This window comes from Hippopotamus amphibius, chromosome X, assembly GCF_030028045.1.
Source record: "Hippopotamus amphibius kiboko isolate mHipAmp2 chromosome X, mHipAmp2.hap2, whole genome shotgun sequence".
Taxonomy (NCBI): Eukaryota; Metazoa; Chordata; class Mammalia; order Artiodactyla; family Hippopotamidae; genus Hippopotamus; species Hippopotamus amphibius.
Genome location: NC_080203.1, coordinates 103,663,268 through 103,686,980, shown reverse-complemented (window position 1 = coordinate 103,686,980; position 23,713 = coordinate 103,663,268). Strand labels below are relative to the sequence as shown.

General features: G+C 38.7%; 1 protein-coding gene across 4 annotated transcripts in view; it reads left to right on the top strand.

The window, feature by feature from the left end:
* The window catches only part of PRRG1 (proline rich and Gla domain 1), a 132,250-nt gene that overhangs the window by 27,792 nt on the left and 80,745 nt on the right, over positions 1-23,713 (top strand). For 3 of the 4 annotated variants that reach the window (XM_057718660.1, XM_057718661.1, XM_057718659.1), the window contains one exon: positions 23,087-23,137. In XM_057718660.1, coding sequence (XP_057574643.1) covers positions 23,128-23,137 — 10 coding nt within the window. In that variant the 5' untranslated portion in view covers positions 23,087-23,127. Of the gene's footprint in view, positions 1-5,936; positions 6,383-23,086; positions 23,138-23,713 lie in introns of those variants that run through there. The other variant, XM_057718662.1, reaches the window with a different exon arrangement.

The following is a 23,713-nucleotide window of genomic DNA, read 5'->3' as shown; positions in this document are numbered from 1 at the left end:
CAAATTCACAAATTTGAAAAACAAAATGCTCATACTCATTGCTGACAAGTGTGGGAAATAGTCTTTAAAATCTTTTTTTTTTAATTATAAAAGATTAGGCATACCAAAGAGTAGAGCCCAATATAATGAAAACTTCTATGTCTACTATTTTATTTATTTTGGATCTTTTTTTAAAGGCCTAACCCTCCCTAATCTGGTTCCCTTTCTTCCTCCCTCCTTCCTTCACTGTCTACCTCCCTAAAGCCAACCTGAGGCAGCTACTTTCCGTAAAGAAGCACTCTAATACACTGGTGGTAAAAATGAAATTGCTTCAGTCTTTCTGGAGGGCAAGTTAGCAATATGTATCAATCACCCTAGGAATGTAATCTCAGAAAACAATGAGATGTGCATAAAAATATAGGTGGTTACATTTATCAACATTATTTATAATAAAGAAACAGAAACATCCTAAATGAATACCAATAAAGCACTGGTTACATAAATGTTAAATATTCATATAATGGATTATGAAGTAGCAATGAAAATTTACGCATGTTCCAAGTTGTCTGCCCTAAGTATATATTAGTGAATAGAAAATATTTCCCATACGTGTCATGCAAGAATCGGTAGTCAGTCCAGTGGTAAAACATATAATTTGGTTTTGCGTTATGAACAATTAAAATAGGAAAAGAAAAGTAAAGGGGAAAATGGAAAATTAAAAGATTGGTTGTGTTTGTAATGAAAGGAAGACAGTGAAGTCAGTAGCTGGTTTGTTCAGGCTGTTCAGGGGACTTGGTATCTTAGCCATCAGTTATTGAGTGTTTTTCCTCTGTGTCACCTGGGTGCAGAAAGGCCAAGTGATGGCCTCATCCCTCAAGCAGCTTGTGATCTAGGGGAGATAATACACAGTAAATTGGTGCGCAAACAAGAGAGAGTAACATTTGACAAATGAGTACTACAGATTTGGAAATTAGCTATAGAAATTCAGAGGACAGAGAGATAATGTCCTGCTGGGCTCATAGAGATGCATTACTAAGGAGGCAGGAAATTATACTGTCATTAATAATGGCTTTTGGGTTCAAATATGCCAGGAGGAAGGGACATCATATTTAAATGAAGGGGAATGGTATGAACAAAACTTGGAAGTGGGAAAGTATATAGCATTTGCAGAGAGCTAACTTGATTTGTAGGATTCTTGTTGGAGTGAAAAAACAAATAACAGGGGCCAGAACTCAGCCTAGAATGTCATCCTTGTCTTTGGACCTCTGATGCAGCTTTGCTTGCAATCGTGTTTGCTGCTTTTTATTGCAAGTCACAAAAATGTCCATTTTAGCATTAGAAAATCCACTGTAGGACATATGAAATTAAGCTGAGAGCCAAGAATTTTCCATTCTTGGTTCAGTACTATAGTGGGGACATTAGAGTGAGAAGCAGATCTAGGATGTGCTACAGGGTCTACCCAGCAACAACTCTACAGAGTTTGGTTACAACCAAACCAAGCCTTGGTTTCCTTATCTGTAAGACAAGTATGGTATTATTCACCTTACTGAACTCACAGGGTTCCTAATGTGCAGATCAAGTAAAATGATATAAAGATTCTTCTTGATGCAGTGTTGGGGAAGCAAAAAAAATCTTTAGACAGAACCCCCTCTCTACCCTCTGCTACCTCAACCTCAACTCTGATAAAAAGGTATGTAACTAAGGGAAATAAAGGATTTATAGGGAAATTTGAACCCCCTTGAATACTGAGTACTAACATGACAATAGTCCAGAAAAATGTTCCCCCACCCAGCACCGGAATCTTTAATGCATTGTCCCCAGACAGTTGGACTCCAGTATAGGTTTTGGGATTGCTTTTTTGCCATGATTATATTGTAGCAAATATGCTCGTTTGTTTTGGCCAGTTGATCCCAGGGCTGTACTGATTTGGTAAACTCACTTGACAGGCATGCCACAGTGTATTTCCAAGGTATAGTAATTCTTAGGGACCCAAAGCTACCCCCAGATGAACTATAGTCCTTCATCCTTAATTATTTAGAATGGAATGATATTCTCAATTCTCTTGGCCCATGGCGTTGCTTATTGGCCTTTTTTTTTTTTTTTTTTTTTCCAGGGCTGCTGCTCTTTGTTGGAGAAGGGCCAGCAGAGTGAGTCAGATCATTTAGGATTTGTTTATAGAGTGGCTGTCAGGATATTTGTCAGAATCAGCCAGGTGCAGTGAGTTTCTTTTGGCCCGGGAATTCCACCGGGCCTAGAGTGTTTTTGAGTGTATCTAGGCAGTTTTAGGAAGCCATTTGAGTGGGTCAATTTCTAAATACTTTATACAAATGTAGAGTATGCTGCTTCTGTGCTGTCTTGCCATTGGCTGACTTATACAAAAACTATAGAAATTGTGTTTGTAAAATGTCTTATAGTAGGGATTTCCCAGGCACTCCAGTGGTTGAGACTGCCCTTCCACTGCAGGGGGCACAGGTTCAATCCCTGGTCAGGAAACTAAGATCCCACATGCCATGTGGTGTGGCCAAAAAGTTAAAAAAAAAAAAAAAAGCCTTATAATATTTACTATATGGATGTTGAAGATATTGTTCATTACATTTCTTCTTTTGAGGACACTATGGATAATTTTTCTCCCTAATCTAAAAAGCATAAATAATAAGGCTTCTAAGGCATTTGGTTTGTTTTTAGCGTAGGGATGCCATGGCTCATGTAACTAATAGTGTTTTTCTCTTGGCATTAGCTACTAAGAGGTTTATCTCTTCCTTTACCAAAGATACAAAAACTTTCAGCAAGTTTTTTGCATACAAATCTCAGTTCTCTCTATTCAGACTATATTATCCTGAAACTCTTCTATTCTTGATTTTTCCCTTTGTTACATTTTCCTCAAATGCTTTTTATTTTTTAATTTAATTTTATTTTCTTTTATTATCTGATTTTATATAGACCATCTTTAATTCTTTCCAGAACGAGGTAGGGTATGAGTAAATAAAATTAATTTGATACTGCAGTGTTAAGTTTAATGTGTTGAAATGGTGTTTGTTTTGCTTTTGTTATTTATTATGACTTGGTGATGATCTAGGGTGCCAGCGTAGGTGATATACTGAAGTATGTAATAATTGAACTTTTAGATAAGGTAGCATGAGAAGTAAAGCAACAAATGAACATATGCCTGCAATAACCCCTGCAACGAATATCTCAAGGTATGCACAAGTTATATCTGCCCTTTCCTGTCAAGCTTCTCAAGTCTCAGTTGACTTCACCAGGATGTCTTTTATAGGAGAGGAAACAGTCGCAGGTATTTCTCACAACTCACTAACAGAACAAAGGACTAGCCTAGTGCATGTTCCTTGATCAGGATCAATTCTCCCACGCCCACCCTATATGATCCAACTCTTTCATTGCCATACCATGTCTATTTTATCATGGAAAAACTCCATTTTTTGTAATCTATTTCAGGTAGGTTTTAAGCAAGCTGATTAAATTAATTTACATGTGTGAAGAGCTGATAACTCCCTCTAATTTTCCTAGTAATATATGCTGGTTTGCCCCCGAAGGATAAGATAGCTCTATCTCTAGATATCTAAATCCAGGTTCTCCCATTTATCCGTCCCAAGGCAATAGTCAGAACTGAGAATAACAGTTTATATTTAAAAATATACACTGCTACATTATTTATGACAGCAAAAATAGAATCAGTTCTTAATGGCTGCATAAATTTTTATTGTATGAATGTGACAGTTTATTTCTAAATGGTAGAACATTTAGGGAATGATTAAATTATGGTACATGGATATAACGGAGCCATTAAGAATCACGTTTGTGAAATGTTTAATTTCATAGGAAGATTATTACAATGTATGAATGAGAAAAGTTGGACACAAAATGGCGCATCATATGAGCTCAACTTGTTAAAATACAATTTTATTTATTCAATAAATTTTTATTCAATAAATTTTGTATGTCTAGTATGTGTCAAGTAGAGTGATGAGTATGAAGATATAAAATCAAAGAAGATAGGCGTGATCTCTGCCAGCATTAAACAAAATAGGACATGATTATGAAATTAAATCTCCCTTTGGGGATTAGTGATTTGTAGTCAAATGTGATTAAGCTCATTTTCTAGTTTGTGGATTCTCCAGGACCTTGGTTTCATTTCTCTTCTGCTTTTTGTCTGGGAATTCATAGCTCTCCAGTTCAATTAGATTGAGCAGTAGAATTTTAAAACAATAGCAACAGACAATTCAAGCCTAACATTCCCCATCATTTTTGGGGTTTTTTTTCCCCTGTATGGTCAGTGTTGCCCAATGACATCAGTGTAATAGCTTCTCCTAGAAATCTATCCTTGTGAGTTTGTCTGGGCTCCTTCTGCAGGAGAAGATACTAGGAAAAAAAAATTTTATTTTACCTTACACAAAGGAAAAAAAATTTTTATTTTACCTTACACAAGCTTTTATAGAATGTGATTCTTACTGTCGGGTAGCATTATGCGCTTAATGTTGTTCTTGAGGCAAATTTCCTTTTAAAAAATCTGAATGATACTTATAGGAAATGGACCTTTACTCAGAAATAGTTTTTATTGAAGAAGCTATAAATCTTGTTTATTTAAGAAAGTCATTCTGCGAAATAAACCTTCTTTAGAATTGAGGTTAATGTTTGAATTTAATGTTTAATGGTCCGTGTAAAACCATTGAATTTTGGTTCTCCCAGTAGCTTTAATGTAATATCCTTAAACATATTCACTACAATGATATGCTTTGTTAAATAGTGATGCAACTTATTACATGTCATAGAAACAGCTCTTCCTTCTAAAGCCTTAGAGGTATTGAATTGTAAATGTGAGCTCTTGAAGTTATTTAGTATATCTGACCTCATTTATTTAAAAAAAATTATAAACGTGAATCATTCATATGATCACATTTAAAGCTCCAGTATTGTTGCATTTAGGGCTAAGATTTTGTGCTGTGGTAAGCCTAAGGTAATACGGACCAAAGCCGCATTGTTTATTCTTCTACTTTTTCACTCACACATGGTGTCCATTATGCATTGATCTTGTCCAGCAGTATTAACTTTCTTTAACTGATTGTTCTGCTATCCAAAGAGTCTTATTAAAATTTAATCAGTAAACTAAAAATAAGCAGCTAATGCCATAGTGTATTCTGGTAACTCATAAAAGAGAAAAAGAAAGTAAAACCTAATGTAGGCTTGTGAGGTTAAAGGAAGGTGAGTATGTATTTATTGGCTATTCAAGGGTATATATAAATTGCCATTTTTCCTCTCTTGAGAAGTGTGATGTAATGCGACCACACTTACAGGTAATACACTTTTCCATTTGCAGAATATTTACTGTTTGCCCTGCTAACACTGAACTACTCTGAATTATATAGCGCTATATAATAGGGGTAAAGCCCATCTGTGCCCCTTGTTTTCCTCAGAAAAGCTCTTCCGGACAGTGACTACGGCTAACATGGTTCTTGAGTTATGTCCTTTGTGTGCTGCACTTCCCATCCACCAAAACCAAGCAAATCCTACCCACATGCATCATCTTTATAACACCCTCTCCTTTTTGTCTCATTTCCACATTGAAGGTTCTTTCTGCCTTACTGCTTTTCTTGTTTCTCTTTTCAAAACAGGCACCTAACCATATTCCTGCTGTTCTAACTTTCCTTTTATTTTTGGTGGCTCTGTTCTGCTGCTCAAAGGTACTTGTTTTCACAGTAACGCAGAGAACCTATTAGTTTAGAAAATTATGGCATTTCGCTCATCTTACAGTAACATTTGCTTAAATGGGCAAAAGATTTTTTTAATTTTTTTAATTAATTTTATTTATTTATTTGCTATGTTGGGTCTTCATTGCTGCAGGTGGGCTTTCTCTAGTTGCAGTGAGTGGGGGGCTACTCTTTACTGTGGTGCGCAGGCTTCTTATTGAGGTGGCTTCTCTTGTTGCAGAACACGGGCTCTAGGCATGCAGGCTTCAGTAGTTGTGGCTCATGGGCTCAATAGCTGTGGCCTGCGGGCTGGGCTCTAGAGCATAGGCTCAGTAGTTGTGGTACATGGGCTTAGTTGCTCTGCAGCATATGGGATCTTCCCAGGCCAGGGATCGAACCCGTGTCCCCTGCATTGGCAGGCGGATTCTTAACCACTGTGCCACCTGGGAAGCCCTGGGCAAAAGATTTGAAATAGGCATGTCACATAAGATGTCCAAATGGCCAATTAATGTACAAAAGGATGTTCAGCTTCATCACTCATCAAGAAAATATATGATACAATACTGCTAACACCCACCAGAGGAGCAAAAGATGAAAAAGACAATACCAAGAGTCTGCAAAAATGTGGAGCAACTGGAACTCTGCTCTAGTGCTGCTGATGGTGTGTATTGGTACAACCACACTGGAAAAATGTTGATCAGGTAATGAGTAGAGCTGAATATAGGCATGCCTATGAACACATTAATTCCATTTTGGGGCATAGACACAGAAATAGTTACATATGTTCATAAGAAGACATGTATAAGAATGTTCACAGCACTATTTGTAGTAGACCTAAACTTGAGAAAACCCAAATGTCCATTAGTAGTAAAACGAATTGAATACGTTAATGGGGGTATATACCTAACATGGAATTGGTAGTGAGAATGAATGAACTATAACTACATGGAACAATATGGATGAATCTTATAATGTTGAGCAGAAGAAGCTAGATCCAGAAGAGTATACACTGTGATTTATATGAAGTTCAGAAACACTCAGACATCATTTATGACATAAGAAATCAGACTGGTGGCTACCCTTGCTTGGTGGTAGTGCCTAGACCAGAGGCACAGAGAGGGGGTGGGGTTCTAGGGTGCCAGTATTGTTCTGTTTGGTGTTCTGGTCTGGGTACTGGTTACATGGGTGTGCTCACTTTATGAAAATTCAACAAGGAATATATTTATGATTTGTACGCTTTTGTGTATGTATGTTTATTTTAATAATATTTTATATAAACTAATAATAAGTACTGTATTATTTATCTACTGCTACATAACAAATTACCCTAAAACTTGGCAGTTTAAAATAATACTTATTTCACACAGTTTCTGAGAGTCACTGATCCAGGAGTCGCTAAGCAGGGTGGTTTTAGCTCAGGGTCTCTCACAAGATTGCTATCAACCTGTGAGCTGGGGCCTGCAGTCATGTGATGGCTGGAGGATCTGCTTCAAGGTGGCTCAGTCACCCACCTGTTGACAGAGGCCTCACTGAAAGCTCCTTATACTACCATAGGCTAGAAAAAAGAAAAACCCCACAGATAACATTTATTTTCTCATGTTTATATACGTATATGTGCACATAATGTTTTTACACACATTTATATGTATTTAATGAATTATAATGAATACTGTCATAATTTTTTTCTCTACTCAATACTTTATGGGCATCCATTTTTTTATGATTGGCTCAGAGATCTATTTCATCCTTTTTGCATGTAGGTTTTTTTCCTTAATATTTATTTATGTTTATTTGGCTGCATCGGGTCTTAGTTGTGGCACGTGGGATCTTTCGTTGCGTTGTGGTGCATGGGCTCTTCGTTGTGACAGGTGGGCTTCTCTTTAGTTATGGCGCATGGGCTCAGTAGTTGCAGCGCTTGGGCTCTCTAGTTGTGGTGCATGAGCTCTAGAGCACACGGGCTTAGTTGCCCCACAGCATGTGTGATCTTAGTTCCCTGACCAGGGATTGAAACCGTGTTCCCTGCATCGGAAGGCGGATTCTTAACCACTGGACCACCAGGGAAGTCCCTGCATGTAGTTTTATTGAGGTATAATCAACATACAATTGACATACATGCACATAATTAAAGTGTACAACTGGATAAGTTTTTGTGTATGGATACACCCATGAAATTGTCAGCAAAAAAGATAATGAGTAACTTCTCACCCCCAAAAGTTTTCTCCTGTCTCTTTATCATAATCCCTCCTCTCATTCTCTTTAATGGCTGAAAAGTTTTATTTACATATATAAAGCATCTTTAAAATCCACACTTAGGTATGCTCACAGATAGCTCAATCTGATTTTTCATTTAAATTGTAGAACCCTCACCCCATTTGGAGGAAGAAATCCCCTTCTCCCCAGTCAAGAACATGTAAGCCAGATTGCCTGGGTTAGAATTTGAGCTCTGCCACTTTGCAAACTGTATGACCTTGGACAAATTGCTTAACTATTCTGCATCAAATTCCTATTCTGTACCTCTGGTGCTAATGATAGTACTATACCTAACTCGTAAAATTACAAAGATTAAAGTAATTAATATACGTAATGATCTGATGACAAAGCACTATGTTACTGTCTGCTGTTGTTATTGTTCTTGTGGGTTGCTGTGCTAAAAGCCTGGGTTCTCAGTTTCTCTTGATGATGTTAAAGCTGTGAGTTGACAGTGCCCTACCTTCAAACATCTTACTGGCCCGTACTTCTTCCTTTCACTTCTACTTCTTCTATACCACCTCCCTCTGAGTTCCTTGCTAAAGGCGAGGAGAGGTATGTATTTAATGCCAGGCTCTTTTGGTATTTAGGTGATATCTTATGGACATTTCATTTGTTGAGAGATACCTAAAATAGGATGCTTTAAAAATCCCAAGACCTTATGAGTCAAGATGTCAGAATGCCACTTGCATTTCTACATTAAAAGTTGTTAGTGATCACTTTGATGGTAGTGGTTATACATGTACAATAATTATTCCTTGAATGTATACTAAGTATATATCCTGTGAAAGATCCAAAGAATTAAGATATTTTTTGTCCTTGGGAAGCTTACTATCAACTTGAAGAAATACAATTATATTTTGAAGTAGTGAGTACGGAAAGACGGGGATCAGGTATTAGAGATATGACAAAGGAAGAGTGAGTAGGTCTTATGGATTGGTTATCTTAGATTGAGCTAAGGATACTGCCACTGTTGTAAACCATGTAATGGGGGCATGTTTTACTGCTTCCCCTAAACTGGAAACAACCCAACTTTCCGTCGGTGAGAGAATGAATAAATAGGAATGTATAACTAATAGGGAGTCAGTAGTGAGAATGAATGTACTACAACCACATGCAGCAGTATAGATGTTCACAAACATGAAGTTGAGTGGAAGAAGCTGACTTCCAAAGTATACACTATGATTCCATTTAAATGAAGATCAAAAAACATGCAAAACTCATTTATGGTGTAAGAAATCAGGTCAGCAGTTACAAGTGCCTACCCCTCTACCCTCACTTTCCTCACCTTGCTGATTCAAAGTACAGGGCTTGCCCTAATCACCATAACCACCATTACGACCATCGCCTCCAAGGAGTGATCAGAGGTCTGTTCTTCAGGTTTATGGACCAGGGAAGTTGCAAAGTGGGCTATCTACATGGCAGATTGGATGGGGACTGAATAAAGCCTCAGGCATTGGTAGGCATCCTTCTAGCAGGGAGGTCATCAGTAAGGGGATGACTGCCATAAGAGAGAAGCCCTCACCGTGCACCACCAGGGAAGATTCTGTCCATATGCTTGCACTTGTGGTCTGTTGATGCTGAAACCACTCCCGAGGCATTCCTGAGCATTCAAGTAATGTCCCTCACTAAAATGGCCCAGCCTTACTCATCTCTTTGGTCCCTACACACCTGGCCCTTCTGTCCTACAGCTTACTGACTTCTCTCTTCCTTTTAACCTAAGGGAGCCTTTCCAGCCTGGGATGGGGGAATGAATAGATGGGATTGAAGGAGGAACCTATGCTCTCATTACATTCGTCAGTCATATTGTCTCTGTTGTACCTTGGAAGACAAAGTTAAGAAGCTTTTTTTCTCTTTTTATGACCCAAGCTTATCTTTCATTTGAAGCAGTGAGAACACAATGGCTTAGCTACTTGTGGAGGAGGTAGTAGGTAAGAGTTAAAGAAAGACAAAAATGAACTCTTGGGAGAAATAAAACTTTAAATATCTTAAAACATCAGTGCCACAACACTTGGGTTGAATGAGATAATGAAAATATTAATAATATAGTTATGAAATTTAGAGGGGGAGCTACTTTATGTGGTGGGGAAAATACTTGGTTTTAGATCCATGATGTTTCAGGTGGTGGCATGATATCCAGGTGTAGATTTCTCTGAGGCATTTGGAATTACGGAAGTTAGGGGAAAGGTCAAGTCTGGATAAATAGCTTTGTATTTTATTGGGACAGAAGTGATAATTGAAACATTACTCTGGATGAAATAAGTGGTTTCTGTTAGGAAGTACCGATGACTTCATCAAGTGATTTATAGGGCATCAGGATTATTTGATGTAAGTTGTGATGACTTCTTTTTATTCACTGGGGTACTTCTATAGCTTTAGCATGATTTATTTAGATAGTTACACCATTGTCTTTAATATTTTATTGTGTACTTGAAATGTAAGTCCCACTATCATATAAAATTATTATCTCTAACTTAGTTATTAGAGAATTTTCTAACTGTTGTTATTGATAGTGCTAGATCTTTATATTTCAATAATATTTATCCTGGGCTTACTTATATTTCTTTTGACTTGTTGATTTATGGAAATTCAGTAAGCCATTTCATGGTATACTCCTGGGGTTGGCAAATAATGGCTTGCTGCCTGTTTTGTATGGCCTGTGAACTGAGAATCCTTTTTACATTTTTAAACGGTTGAAAAGTTTTAAAAGGAAATTTCACGACACATGAAAATGATATAAAATTCCAGTTTCAGTATCCATAAATAAAGTTTTATTAGAACACAGCCACACATTCATTTCTGTGCCTGCTTTTGTGCTGCAACAACAAAGTTGAATAGTTGCAGCAGAGACCATGTGGCCCGCAAAGCTCAAAATATTTACTCTCTGGCCCTTTATAGAAAAAGTTTGCTGACCCCTGGTATATACCAACAGTTGTGTCATTGATAAACTACTAAAAGACAAGTATTCAAAAAGAAATGCTTGTTTACAGTCATTTAAATCCCTGTCCTCCTTTCCTGCTTTATTTCTTTAAGCTTTGTATGCACTGCTCCTTATCACAATTTAGCATGCTATACATTTTGCTTGTTTCAATAAACAAGCACAGGTTCCCATCTAGGTTGTAACTTTCATGAGGGCAGGGATTTTTGTCTTTTTTATTTACTGCCGTCTCCCCAGTACCTAGGCATGTGGTAGAAACACAATATGTATTTGAGTAGTCACACAGTATATGTTGAATTGAAAAGATGATGGTGCTGAACTGGCTACATATTACTATACCCAAATCTGAGGATAACTGAAGAACAGACCAAAACAAGCCTTTATGAGGGTTATTATATTTATACATTGAGGTTAATGGGCCTAGCGAAGTGAATGGCATGGAGTGAGTACCCAAAGGTTAGAGTAATTGAGCAAGCTCTTTGGAATAGGTTGTTTTATGAATGGAGGGGTATTGTTTACCGGTCTTTCCCTACATTTAGAATCCGAACTCTTTTTCAGCCCGTAAATCCTTGTATGATCTGTTTATCTCTTTCTCCAACCTCTTCTCTCTTGCTTGCCATGCTGAATCCATACTGAACTTCTTTAAATTCCTCTCATACCTGTATGTTCCTTTATGTATAGTTTTTTTTTTTTTTTAATTATTATGACCCCCTATAGACTCTTAAGCTCCATTAGGGCAGGGATCAAATCTGTCTTATTCACCATCAAGAACACGGTGCTTAGCAAAATGTCTGATGTTTAGTAAGCAGTAAGTAAGTATTTGTTGAATGACTACATATATGATTTAAAGAGCACTGGACTTGGTGTCAGATAAAATCTAGGTTAAAATCCTGTAGAATGTGTTCCGAATCTTAATCGGGGTGCCAGTTAGACAGATGTGTTTGTGAAGTCATTGAGCTGTACACTTACAGTATGAGCAATTTTGATGTAAATGTGTGGATGAGTTAAAAACAATAATTCTGGGATGCCCCTGCTTATTGATGATGTGAACATGAGTGAGTCAATTTCTTTGCAATGTATTTTTATCAGGGACTTCCGTGGTGGCACAGTGGTTAAGAATCTGCCTGCCAACTAGAACAAGAAATTTTATGATTTGTATGGAAATGCAAAAGACCCCAAATAGCCAAAACAATCTTGAGAAGGAAAGAAGGAGTTGGTGGAATCAGGCTTCCTGACTTCAGGCTATACTACAAGGCTACAGTGATCAAGACTGTATGGTACTGGCACAAAAACAGAAATATAGATCAATGGAACAGGATAGAAAGCCCAGAGATAAACTATGGTCAACTCATCTATGACAAAGGAGGCAAGGATATACAATGGAGAAAAGGCAGCCTCTTTAATAAGTGGTGCTGGGAAAACTGGACAGCTGCATGTAAAAGAATGAAATTAGAACACTCCCTAACACCATACACAAAAATAAACTCAAAGTGGATTAAAGACCTACATGTAAGGCCAGACAGTATAAAACTCCTAGAGGAAAACATAGGAAGAACACTCTATCACATAAATGCCAGCATGATCTTTTTGGATCCACCCCCTAGAATAATGGAAATAAAAACAAAAATAACTAAGTGGGACCTAATGAAACTTCAAAGCTTCTGCACAGCAAAGGAAACTATAAGCAAGATGAAAAGACAACCCTCAGAATGGGAGAAAATATTTGCAAACGAATCAGCAGACAAAGGTTTAATCTCCAAAATATATAAACAGTTCATCCAGCTTAATAGCAAAAAAACAAACAACCCAATCCAAAAATGGGCAGAAGACCTACATAGGCATTTCTCCAAAGAAGACATATGGATGGCCAAGAGGCACATGAAAAGCTGCTCAACATCACTAATTATTAGAGAAATGCAAATGAAAACGACAATGAGGTATCACCTCACACCGGTGAGAATGGGCATCATCAGAAAATCTGCAAACAGTAAATGCTGGAGAGGGTGTGGAGAAGAGGGAACTCTCCTGCACTGTTGGTGGGAATGTCAGTTGGTATAGCCACTATGGAGAACAGTATGGAGGTTCCTTTCAAAACTAAAAACAGAACTACCATATGACCCAGCAATCCTACTACTGGGCATATACTTGGAGAAAACCATAATCCAAAAAGACAGATGCACCCCAATGTTCATTGCAGCACTATTTACAATAGCCAGGACATGGAAGCAACCTAAATGTCCATCAAGAGATGAATGGATAAAGAAGATGTGGTACATATATACAATGGAATATTACTCAGCTGTAAAAAGCAATGAAACTGGGACATTTGTAGAGATATGGATGGACGTAGAGACTGTCATACAGAGCGAAGTGAGTCAGAAAGAGAAAAACAGATATCATATATTAACACATATATGCAGAATATAGAAAAAGGGTACAAATCAACCAGTTTGCAAAGCAGAAATAGAGACACAGATGTAGAGAACAAACATATGGACACCAAGTGGGGAAAGCGGGGGGAGGGTTGGGGGGAATGATTTGGGAAATTGGGATACCAAATTGTACACTCTAAATATATGCAGTTTATTGTATATTAACTGTATCTCAATAAAAGTTCTTAAAAAAAAAAAAAAAGAATCCGCCTGCCAGTGCAGGGGACATGGGTTCAATCCCTGGTCCGGGCAGATCCCACATGCCACAGAGCAGCGAAGCCTGTGTGCCACAACTACTGGGCCTGTGCTCTAGGGCCCACGAGTCACAACTGCTGAGCCCACATGCTGCAACTACTGAAGCCCGTGTGCCTAGAGCCCATGCTCTGCAACAAAAGAAGCCACCACAATGAGAAGCCCGCACCCAAACTAGAGAAAACCTGCATGCAGCAATGAAGACCCAACACAGCCAGTAAATACATAATTTAAAAAAAAAAGAAATTTAGTTTTATCAGTTATCGAAAGGTGTTGTACCTATCTCATAAGGTTGTTGTGAGCACTGATAAGATGAAGCAGTCTTACTGTTGTAGATATTCAGCATATACCAGCTGAATGTTTATTATTTGAAGGACATGGAAGTGGAGAAGGTACAGAGAGGAAGCTCTGAGAAACCTGGTAGAATAAACCCATCTCTTACAGAAGGATCCTTAGGCAGCTGAAGAGAGCTGGGGCTTTAAGAGACACCATGAGGAGACAATGGACTTCATCTCATCCCTAGAGTATGCCACAAGGCCCTTAGGCCCTCTTACTCTTAAAAATTGGAAGGACTTTGGGGCTTGGGGAAGAGCAGGAGACTAGGACTGGCAAAACCTTTAGTAGGGTGGCCAAAAATTAATGCAAGTGCATATCTGTGTCCTCCACAGTGGAGGACAGTGAAGCGATTGACCTGCCTAATCAGCCATAAGAGAGCCATGTGACTAAAAACTAAAACCATCATTGAAGTGCTTCTCTACAAATTGTACCCTGCAGTGTTTCAAAACTAATAAAGAGCTAGATATAATTGAATCTCAGAGGATTACTGAAAGAAGAATCGCTACTGGGATTAGGAGTTTCCAGGCTGATTGTCAGAGAAAAGAGAGACAAGAGTGTATAAGGACATAAAAATGGCAAAAGAAGTCTCTTGAAGAACTGAGGGCACACATTTCAAACTTAAATAGGACATGCAACTGAAGCTAAAACTTTAAAATCAAATTTTATTTTAAAAAATTCAGCTCATAAAATATATTTTATCCTCTGTCTTATTTAGTAATATTTACACTTAATGTATTGAACCAGATTGAGCACCAGAACTACACTGAACCAAGACATTTTTGAACCAAGACATTTTGAGAAAAGGCAGTCTTTGTTTTGATCCTCTCAGGTCCTGCTCACTGTTTATTGTTATCAAGAACCGTTCTAGCTGTTCTCATCTAATCTTCCCTCAAAGTCTGTGACATTTGGGCTATCAATAATAACTCCATTATGGATGAAGAAACTGAGGCTTAGAGAGTTAAATAACTTGCCCAAGGCCGCATAGCTAGTAACTGACAAGTCAGGCCTCAAACCCTGGCACGTGTGGTGGCAAAGCCCACACTCTGACTTGGGGGTAGAACTCTTGTAAGGATGTACATAACCTGCCATTATTTAAGAGGCCACAGTTCTGGAGGTTTGCTCAGTACCAGCATGCCTTCCATATATAAGAAACTCACACCACAGAGAAGAAATCCTAAAAACTGTAGACTCTTGAATCTTACTTGAATGTACTGGAAGAGAGTAGCATCCGTAATGTTACTGGATTATAACAAAAAAGCAGAGAATTTGTCTCTCTTTTGTTTGTCATGTTTCTCTGAAGCAGGGTTTCTCAACTTTGACACTGTTGACATTTTGGACCGGCTAGTTCTTTGTTGTGGGGGACTGTTCTGTGGGTTGTAGGATGTTTAGCAGTATCCCTGGCCTCAGCCCACTAGATGTTAGTAGCACCCCTCCCCAGTTATGACAAGCAGAAATATCTCTAGACATTGCCCAATGTGTCTAGGGGAGAAAATCCAGTTGAGAACAACTGCTCTTTTAAAGAACAGAACAGTGCCTGGCAAGTAAAAGACCCCCAATATTTTTTTAATTGACTGAAGACAGGAATGAACAGTGTTCCACAAAGTATACTGTTTGTGATATGCAAAATAACTAGAGGGAACCTTGAAAAAGTTCTAGAACTTTAATAGTTATGCATTTTAATATGCATTAGAAAAAGATAACATATCAAACCTATGATTTCACATAGTATTTTACAAGACAAGGCTAAAGTGGATACTGAAGTTTAAAAAAATGTCTTAATTGAAGGAAACATTGTGTAGACAATAAACGCATTTAGCAAAAATCATAAAATTGATTAAGGTGGTATGTAAATGACTAGAGTTTGATGCATTGATCTATACTAAGGGAAACTTAGGCAAACAGTGTGTCCTAAACATACTTGGTATGAGAGCCTCAAGTCCAGCCACTAGAGCCCTCACTGGGAATGATCTGGTGTCCTGTACAGCCTAGACACAGATGTTGAAGACAAATTGCTTACCCTCTGAAAACTAGAGTCTGATGGATACTGTAAGGTGTGCACATCTGTATGAGATAGTACCTAAGTTCCATATTGTATGAGAGGTCAAAGGAAAAAGATTACTTCCTGTTCACGTGATGAGAAAAGGCTTCACTACTGGTAGTGAAGAATGAATGGAATTTTAGTAGGTATGGATAATGCAGAGAAAAAGGGCAGAGGCATAGAAAAAAAGGGCATGGAACAGTTTAAAGCATATTTAAGGGATGAGCAGAGGCCAGTTTGGCTGGAATATAGGGTGACTGCTAATGAAGGTGGAACCTGCTTGTCGAGAATGTTTAATGCCAGGTTGGGTAAGTCCATGGAACGGTGATTTTTTATATAGATTTCCTAATATCTGGCTGAAAGCTGCTGTGTTGTTGTTTTTAAGTGCCATTACTTTAGAAGTAATACTTAGTTTGGGATGGGGATCTAAGAATCAAGATTGATGAATACTGCTGCTCAGAGAGGTCTACAGACTTAAATACACACACCCCCACCCCCCACCCCCACCCCCCACCCCCAGCCGAAAGAAGAGAGTAAAGCAAGAGGAGGGGATCAGAGTAGAAAGAAAAAGCTGAACCTTGGCAACAGAAGAAGCAGCAGGGTAATATTGTCGGACTGGGGGAATACAGGGTTTGGGGGCCAATATTGGCAGGAGGCCTTAAACTCCGTCCCCTGTAAGGAAACTGTCTTCTTTAAAACAAGATTCGGATCTTTGGAAGTTTACTGCTGGCACAGTAGGTGAGTCAGCTGACAGGTAATAATGATCTTTACCTCCTTGGCTACGTCTTCCCTGGAAGAGAGCTGCCTCTGAACCCTGTTCTGTCCACCATGTTGACTTCTGGAGAGGCAAGTCCTCTTGAAAACCCTGGGCTATGCCTGACAACCCTTTCCTTTGTGGTTCCCCTGACACAACTGAGAATGGCTTGCTTCTTTTCAAAAAGACTATTAAATATTAAAGAATGAACAAGAAATAAAATACAAGAAGTCTTGTCAGTCAAATCTCCTTTGCCTGCTGCCGCCACAGAAAACTTCTTTTTTTCTTTTTTTGGCTTTCTATTTATTTATTTATTTATTTATTTATTTATTTATTTATTTATTTATTTATTTATTATTTGGAGGGTACGGACTGGGACGGGGAGGGTGGGGGGGACGCCACAGAGAACTTCTTAAAACCCAAATTTAGCGACGTGATTCCCTGGCTTCACTCTTTCATAGCTTCTCGTTTGTACAGGGATTACGTTATAATGGATTAACTTTCTTATGGTTTCTCCTGGAGTGAAAAAGCCTTTATAATTCTCTTTACATAATGCTTATTTTACTTATCTGACTTGGAGGGGTGACAGTGAAAATGGAGATGATGCTGGGAAGGGTGAAGGAGTTTCCCGTGAATACATATATGAGAGTTCCAGCTCTTTGCTAAAGCCTTCCCACAATAGCTTTATCTGAGGGGTCAGGGCTCACTAAACTCTTGCTTTCTGACAAGGTATTTCTAGGCTGCTTCAAGGAGAAATCCCAGTGAATGGGACTACAGCCCTCCACCTCAATTCAACCCAAAGCCTTTGGCCGTGACCCATTTTATATATTAGTGTTCTGCCTAAGATTTTTTTAGAGTGGTCTCCTGCTTTAAATAAAAGTTGGGGTGATGAGAAATCATTAGATGATTTCTCAAGTTCCTTTTGCCTCTAAAATTCTCTGAGAATCAAGCCTCCTTCTCTCTTGATTCACTTTATGTTAATTTTGTTCCATATAGTTAATGCCTTGTTAGCAAGTAATGAGATTTCAGAGCTACAAGAGGTTTTAGCAGTTATCTGGTCCAGTTTCCCAAACCGAGCTCCCAAGAATAGAACTCCTAAGAAATAATGATCGCTCACAAAAAGAATTATATAGCCAAATATATTGAGAGACTATACTTTTGTCACATTGCTTATTAGCATTTTTGAGGCTCTGAAAGGTTTTATAGTAAAGAAAACTGTTTGACAGCATTTCTTACCTTTGTTTGATCAGAGCCCTATTTCTGAATAATGCACCTTTTAACATCCTGTGGACATCAATTTGGGAAAAATTCATCTAGTTGTGTCCCCTCCTTTTGCAAGGAACTTGAGATAGAAGATTTTCCAATGTTAACACAACGAGTTATCAGGTTTCATTTGCATATTTATTCCCTGATTGTCTCTAGTTCATATATGCTCAATTTCTTTTTCCCAGTTTTATTTGAGATATAATTGATATATAACATTGTGTAAGTTTAAGGTGTGCAGTGTTGATGATTTGATACATAGATATATTGTGAAACAATAGCCACAATAAGGTTGGTTAGCAGACCCATCACCTCACATAGTTATTTTTTGTGTGGTGCTTTGAGAACTTTTAAGATTGGTTTGCTTAGCATCTTTCAAATATACAGTAAGTATTGATAACTACTATGATAATATACAGTCATCATGCTGCACATTACATCCCCAGAACTTACTCATCTTAAAATTGGAAGTTTCTCTTTTGACCATCTTCACCCATTCTCACCACCACTCCCTGCTCCCACTCCTGGCAACCACCAGCCTACTCTCTGTTTTTATGAGTTTGTTTTTGTTTTCAGATTCCACATATAGGTGAGATTATACAATATTTGTCTTCCAATGTCTGACTTATTTCACTTAGCCTAATGCTCTAAGATTCAACCATCTTGTCACAAATGGCAAAATTTCCTTTTATGGCTGAATAATACTCGTGTGTGTGTTTCTTTATCCATTCATCTGTTGGTAGACATTTAGGTGTTTCCATGTCTTGACTATTGTAAATGATGCTGCATTGAAGATGATGGTACAGAAATCTCTTACAGGTAGTGATTTCATTTCCTTCAGCTATATACCCCAAATAGGAATTGCTGGATCACATGGTATTTTTGTTTTTTTATTTTCTTGAGGAACTTCCATACTCCTTTCCACAGTGGCTATACCAGGTTACATTCCCACCAACAGTGTCCAAGGGTTCCTCTTTCTCCGTGTTCTCACTAGCATGTTATCTCTTGTCTTCGATAATAGACATAGTAACAGGTGTGACATGTGATGTATCATTGTGGTTCTGATGTGCATTTCTCTCATGATTAGTGATGTTGAGTACCTTTTCATGTACCTGTTGGCTATTTGTATGTTTTCTTTTGAAAAATGTCTACTTAGATTCATTACCCATCTTTAAATTTGGTTGGTTTTTTTGCTGTTGAGTTGTGTAAGTTCATTGTATGTTTTGGATATTAAGCCTCTATTGGACATGTGATTTGCAAATAAATTCTCCCATTCCTTTGGTTGCCTCTTCATTTTGTTGATCATTTCTTTTGCTATGCAGAAACTTTTTAGCTTGGTGTAGTCTCATTTATTTGTGCTTTTTTTTTGCCTGTGTTTTTTCCCTTTGTTTTCTTCTAGGACTTTTATGAGTTCAAGTCTTACATTTAAGTCTTTAATTCCTTTCAAGTTAATTTTTGTCAATGGTGTTAGTTAGGGGGTCCACTTTCAATTTTTCACATGTGAATATCTAGTTTTCCCAGAATCATTTATTGAAGAGACTCTCTTTTCCCCATTGAGTGTTCTTGGCTCCTTCGTCAATTATTAGTTAACCTTACATGCTTGGGTTTGTTTCCAGATTCTAGATTCTGTTCTTTTGGTCTATCTGTCTGGTTTTTTGTTTGTTTGTTTGTTTGTTTGTTTTTATGCTAGTACTTCTAGGTTGTTTAATTTGTTGGTGTATAATTGTTCGTAGTAGTCTCATGATCCTTTGTATTTTTGTGGTATTAGTTGTAATGTCTCCTCTTCCATTTCTGATCTTATTTATTTGGGTCCTCTTTTTTTTTTTCCTTGGTTTAGCTAAAAAATTTGTCAATTTTGCTCATGTTTTTAATGAACCAGCTTTTAGTTTTGTTAATCTTTTCTGTTGTTTTCCTGTTCTTTATTTCTGCTCTAGTATTTAGTGTTTCCTTCCTCTACTAACTTTGGGCTTAGTTTGTTCCTTTACTAACTCCTTGAGGGGTAAAGTTTGGTTGTTCTTTTCAGATCTTTCTTTTCTTTTAAAAGTTTACCACTATAAACTTCCTCTTAGAACTGCTTCTGTTGCATTTCATTGGTTTTCTTGTGTTTCTATTTTTTTATGTCTCAAGATTTGTTTTATTTACCTTTTGATTTCTTCTTTGGTCCATTGGTTAGTCAGGAGTGTGTTGTTTAATTTCCATGTATTTGAAATTTTTCTGGCTTTCCTTCAGTTATTGATTTCTGCCTTCATAACATTGTGTTTGTAAAAGATGTTTAATATAATTTCTATCTTCTTAAATTCATTGAGACTTATTTTGTGGCCTACCATATGATCAATCCTAGAAAAGGTTTCTCTGTGCTTGGGAAGAATGTGTATTCTGCTGCTGTTGGATGGAATGTTCTATATATGTCTGTCTGATCCATTTAGTTTATAATGTTATTTAAATCCACTGTTTCTTGATTGATTCTCTGAATGATCTATCCATTGTTGAAGGTGGGATATTAAAGTCAACAGGTGTTATTGTATTGCTGTTTGTTTCTCATTTTATTTGTATTAGTATTTGTTTTATATATTTAGGTGCTCCAATGTTGGGTGCATAAACAATTACAATTTTTATATCTTCTTGATGAATTGACCCCTTTTTCATTATATAATGACCTTCTTTGGCTCTCATGACTATATTTAGCTTAAAGTCTGCCTTGTCTGATATAAGTATAGCTATCCCTGCTTTCTTTTTGGTTACCACTTGCTTGGAATATCTATTTCCATCTCTTCACTTCATCCTATATGTCTGTAGTTGGGTGAGGCTATTGCCTGTGCTCTGAGGTTGGGGGGATGCCACTGGCTGGGCTCCACAGTTGGGTAGGCCTATTGGCTGGGCTCCATGTTCAAGCAGGACCACTGGGTGACCATCTCCCTGTTTGGGTGGGGCTACTGGTTTTGCCCAGCAGTCAGATGGGGCCACTAGCTGGGTTTTGCAGTCACCTCTAGTTGGGTAAAGTCCCAGGCTATGTTTGCTGGTAGGGTGGTGCCACTTGTTGGATTCCATGATTGAGCAGGGCTGTGGGTTGGGTTCAGCAATCACCCCTTGTATGGGGTCTCAGACTGTGCTCTACAACCAGGTGGTACCACCGGCTAGATTTTATGTTTAAGCAGGGCCCCAGGCAGGACATAGAGGTTCGACGTGGCCTCAGGCTGTGCTCTGTGATTAGGTGGGGTCGCAGACTGTGCCCTGAAGTTGAGCAGGGCTGCATGCTGGTGTTCCTGACTGTGCTCTGCTGCTAGGTTGAGCTTTCTTGTTGGGTGGGACCATAGACTATGCGTCTTGGTTGGGCAGGATTACTGGTTAGGCAGGATTACTGGTTGGGCTTCCTGCCTGGGCAAGGCCACAGACTGTGTGCACCAATTAGGAAGGGCCATAGGGTGGGCTCCTCAGCTTATCAGGGTTGGAAGGGTGGGCTCCTCTGCTTATTAGGGTTGGAAGGGTGGGCTCCATGACTGAGTGAGATTGTAGGCTGGGTTCTGCCTCTCTAGCAGTCTCATAGGCTGGGTTCCCTTGTTGCCCAGGGTCACTGTTCCAGCTCTCTGGTTTTCAGGGCCAGTGACTATGCTCAGCAGTTGGCAGGGCTGCTAGCTTGGCTGCCTCACCAAGTGGGGCAGTAAGATGGGCTTGTAACTGCTCTAGTTCCCTGGCCAGGCTTCCTGGAAGGAGAAACTGGAGGCTATGCTCAGCACTTGTGCGGGGCTGAGAATTTGCTTGCCTTCATGGGCTGGGTGGTAGGACAGGCTCCGTTGCCAGTCTAGCCCATTGATTGTGGATCCAGATCACATAGAACTATCAACTGAGCTCCCTAGCCAGAAGGGGCCACTGGCTCAGCTCTGCAGATGGCCAGAGCTGCTGGCTGGGATCTTTGCTCAGGTGCTGATGGGAGCAGGAATGCCATTTGCCAAGGCCTGAGCACTGTTTGCTGTAAGCCCCGCCCCCTTCTCCATCTCTGTCTGATCCCCAGTAGTCAAGCCCAGCAGATTCCTCTGGTAATCTCCACAAGGCAAGACCTGAGTGGGCCTCCTGGGAAGTGTCCCATATGCTGGGGGAGCTGGATGTCCACCTTGGGCTCTTTTTTCCCCCACTATGGAGTCCATATTCTCCTTCCTTCCCCCAGGGAGGAGGGTGATGTGGTTAGGGTATAATCCAGTCCTCTCACCCTTCTGATGTGCTCTTTTTCAGTCTTTGTTGTCCAGCAGGGTGCTTCAGCCTTACCCCCAGGTTCTAGCATCTTCATAATGGAGTCCTTTCTATGCATAGTTGCTAGTTGGTCTTGTAAGGGGAACTCAAATTGGGAATAATCTATGTGACCATCTTGATGACATCACTCTCCTCTATATGCTTGACTTCAAGTAGATTATATATTGCTTAACGTAGTGATAAATGATATCTTAGCTCCATATTGGGAATGTGGCAAGTGAACAATAAGTGTGTGGTAGTCCTGTGATTAAACCTTGTAAGAAAATGAAGCATTATGGTATAAATTGGCTTCTGTGTGTGTATTTTCATAAAGAAACAGAATTGCTGCTCCTCCATGCACACCTGCATTTGCAATATGTATCTTTTTCCTCCAGAGTTTCTGTTGTCAGTAGCTCATAGTTAGATTCATACTGTTTATTGATAATAACTCTGTGGGCTGCTTTGCTGGAGGGATAATTTGATTAGAGGTACTGCTGTTTGACACCATTCAGGAAAATGTTACACTATAAAGGGTATTGGATTTGTCACAGAGTGACATTCAAGAGAAACCAGGGATAGGCAAACTAATAACATGCTAGCCTTGTTATTAAAATTGGGCCTTTTGGCATTTTTGTCCACCATTTTTCATTGGTATCACTGCCTTCCTAAGAGATAAGAATGTGACCAATTTGATGACTTGTATCTGGCAAGGGCAGAAACTAATGCCGGATAAACAAGGTCATGATAAGCTGATATAGAGCCCATGCTTTCAGAATACAGTGTTCCTGTCCTCTGAGGTTAGCTGTTTTATGTATGTAAGGGGGCAAGATTGAGATGCAATGAAATGAAATGCTCATGTTGACACCATAAGCTTTAATGGAACTTGAATCTGACTCTGTGTGTGTGTTGTGTTTTGTACAGGGAATCATCATCCAAGGACCTACCAGAGACCACCAGAAAACATGGGGAGAAGTAAGTTTCTCTTCACTTTTAAATAATTTAGATTCTCTCCACATTAATCTAGTATATCCAGGAAATTAGATTTGCAACTCAGAGGTTGTTTTGTTTTGTTTTTTGTGGACAAGCAAATTGTATTTCTGGTTAGTGTTAGAAAGGTTTCTTTTGAAGCAGGGCGGTGCAGAGAAAGACCAACAGATCACATGTTGCTCACTGGAAAGGGTCTTTTTTTTTCCCCCTGCTCTTTTCTGGACATCTCCCAGTACAGGGAGAGAAGGCTCAAAATTGATATTATATAAATCTGCCTAATCCCAGCTTCTGTACAACTCTTAGCAAAGTTACCCATATGTTGCTAATGGTTTCTAAGCCTTGTTGATAATAACATAAACAAAAATATGATTGTACTATGCAGCCAGTGATAGTAGTAAAAAATTCATCTGTGAGGTTGGCTTATAAATGGCTTCGGTTGCCTCTAAAATGTTAAAGCCTGGCATTAGGAACCGTGAGATGAATTCTTTTTATTTTTCCTTTGTCATAAGGCTGTTCTATGGGCAGTAGACACATTTAAGGTCATTTCTTTAAGTTGTTAAA